This window comes from Acanthamoeba castellanii (genome assembly GCF_000313135.1).
Source record: "Acanthamoeba castellanii str. Neff unplaced genomic scaffold scf7180000084584, whole genome shotgun sequence".
Lineage (NCBI taxonomy): Eukaryota > Discosea > Longamoebia > Acanthamoebidae > Acanthamoeba > Acanthamoeba castellanii.
In genome coordinates this window covers 20,158-22,276 of record NW_004457436.1, presented here as the reverse complement: position 1 = coordinate 22,276, position 2,119 = coordinate 20,158, and the positions used below count along the sequence as shown (strand labels likewise).

General features: G+C 55.9%; 2 protein-coding genes across 2 annotated transcripts; one reads left to right on the top strand and one right to left on the bottom strand.

Moving 5' to 3' along the window:
* Positions 1-25: 25 nt before the first annotated feature.
* On the bottom strand, positions 26-369 carry ACA1_049330 (uncharacterized protein; the record flags this gene model as incomplete). Its single annotated transcript, XM_004338906.1, has 2 exons — positions 26-177; positions 258-369. Coding segments are annotated over 2 exons (264 nt in total), but the record flags the coding sequence as incomplete, so codon positions are not given.
* A 124-nt stretch (positions 370-493) lies between these two features.
* ACA1_049320 (NADH dehydrogenase, putative) lies at positions 494-1,164 on the top strand (the record flags this gene model as incomplete). The annotated part of the gene is made up of 3 exons (XM_004338905.1): positions 494-563; positions 755-923; positions 1,092-1,164. 3 exons carry the CDS (start codon positions 494-496, stop codon positions 1,162-1,164), a joined length of 312 nt encoding a protein of 103 aa, XP_004338953.1.
* Between the last annotated feature and the right edge of the window lie 955 nt (positions 1,165-2,119).

Sequence of the window (2,119 nt, the reverse complement as noted above, 5' to 3'; positions counted from 1 at the left end):
GGGCGTGGGCGAGCACGGTACGTACCAGCGGCGATGTCCCGACCAGGCCGCAGCCGCTGCCGAGCTCGATGATGCGACGGCCGGCCAGCCCGTCGGGGTGGTACTGGCGCTCCAGGTACTTGGCCAACACGAGACTGCTGTCCCACAGCGTGCCCCCCACCGTGCCGGGCGACGTGACTGGGGACAGAACCAGGCGCAAAGGTCAGACAATATTCCCCCTCACCACCCCAAAAGTGTGAGCGTAGGGGCAAACGTACCTCGGCTCTGCCGAATGGTGATGGGGCGGCCAGCTACCTCCCAGTGGAAAGCAGCGTTGTAGCGCTCCTCGTCCGTCTTCCACTCTCGACGCCACGCCCCCTGCTGCTCCATCGGCCTGCTTTTATTCTGTTCCAGCAATAAAAAATATAATAATAAACCTAATTGATGGGAAGAAAAGAAATGAAAAAGGAATACACTTTTCCTTGGGTCCATTGATTTTTTCATCCACTAGAAGATGGCGCACCACGGCGAGAAGCCCGAGCAGAGCCTTGAGGACATGGAGGCTGAGCTCTCCCAGCCCAGGGGTACACTCTTTTCTATTGCTTTTTAAATCGGTTCCTCGCCGTGGACTTCGACCAGATGTCGCCAAATGCCCCCCCCCCCGGTTGGAGTGTCAATTGGGCCGGGATTTATACAAGCAGCTCGCTCGCTTTAATTTTCAGTAAATCACCACGGCCATCACTAATCTTGTGCCCATTTTTCTCTACGTGTCTAGAAATGTTGATCTCCGAGGAGGAGATGGACGCGGAGCGGTTGCCCATCGGCTACCGGGACTACTGCGCCCACCTGCTGGTGCCGCTCAACCGCTGCAGGCAGGAGTGCTTCTACCTCCCCTGGAAGTGCACCCATGAGCGTCACGTCTACGAAGGCTGCCAGTACGAAGAGTACGCGCCCCTACTTCCATCTCTCGAGCTTCCATCTTCATGAATCCAAATACTGCACTCATGGAGCTTGAGTCTTCTTTTGTGCCATGTTTGGCCAAGGCTTTGTAGAGACCACCACGATGGCTGATGGCGTTTGCCCTTTTCCTCTCTGTTGGGTGGCTGGTGCAGGTACAAGAGGAGGAAGAAGTGGATGCTCATCGAAAAGGAGAAGCTCAAGAGGGCGCAGGAGAAGCAGGCGTAGGGGTCCACCCACACCGACGTCTTGTAGCCTTCGCGAGACCCACTTTCGACTTCCAGGGCGCACGCACGTGTGATCCTCTACACAGTGTTTGTTGAATAGACCTCGAGATCAGCAGTTTCAGGGTCTTCGCGTTGCGCTCCTTCGTTGGACCCCTTTAACTTTCTGTGTGAAGCACACAGCCAGAAGTCGCACACGCACTCGCCACCGCACACAACACGCGTGCATTCCCGACATACCGCACACGCAACAAAACCAACGAAAAAGAAAAATAAACAAAGAAATAGTAATCGAAGAACGGAAACAAGCTGGTTCCCAGAGCAGCAGTTGTCGCACAACTGGGTACGTAGAGCGAAGCATTGCTTTACTACACCCCACCATCCACATCAAACCTCAGCGGCTGCAGCACTCCAACGCACATTTTGTACAAATTAATTCATATTTATAATTTTCATTCCATTTGCACAATCGCAGAGAGAAGGAGGAGTGATTTGCAGGACAACGATAGATAGGATGGAGAAGATGAACACGAATGCGGCAGTGAGCTCGCGTACGGCCGCGCGACGCGCGAGGGCGGTGGCTCGGCATATGGGCCTGGTCACGGAGAGCATGAGCGGTCTGGCCGTCAACAACGCGGCCAAGACCAAGGAGGTGGATCAGGAAAAGCTCCGGCTCAAGAAGGAGCAGCGCAAGCAGCGACGCGAGGAGGAACGGCGTCAGCTGGGCGAGGAGCGCGTAGAGGACTTCAACGTCGACGTACCGCTCCCTCCACTCCTCATCGTTATGCGCCGTGCTAATGCAACGCACACACGATCGCACACGCACACAGGTGATGGCGGAATATGTGCTGGGCAGCAAGTACCGGGCGCAGCGGCGTACGGTGACGGAGAGCGTGAAGGCCAACGCCGAGCTGTTCCCCTACAACTTTGAGCTCAGCAAGGAGGACCAGCGAGAGCGC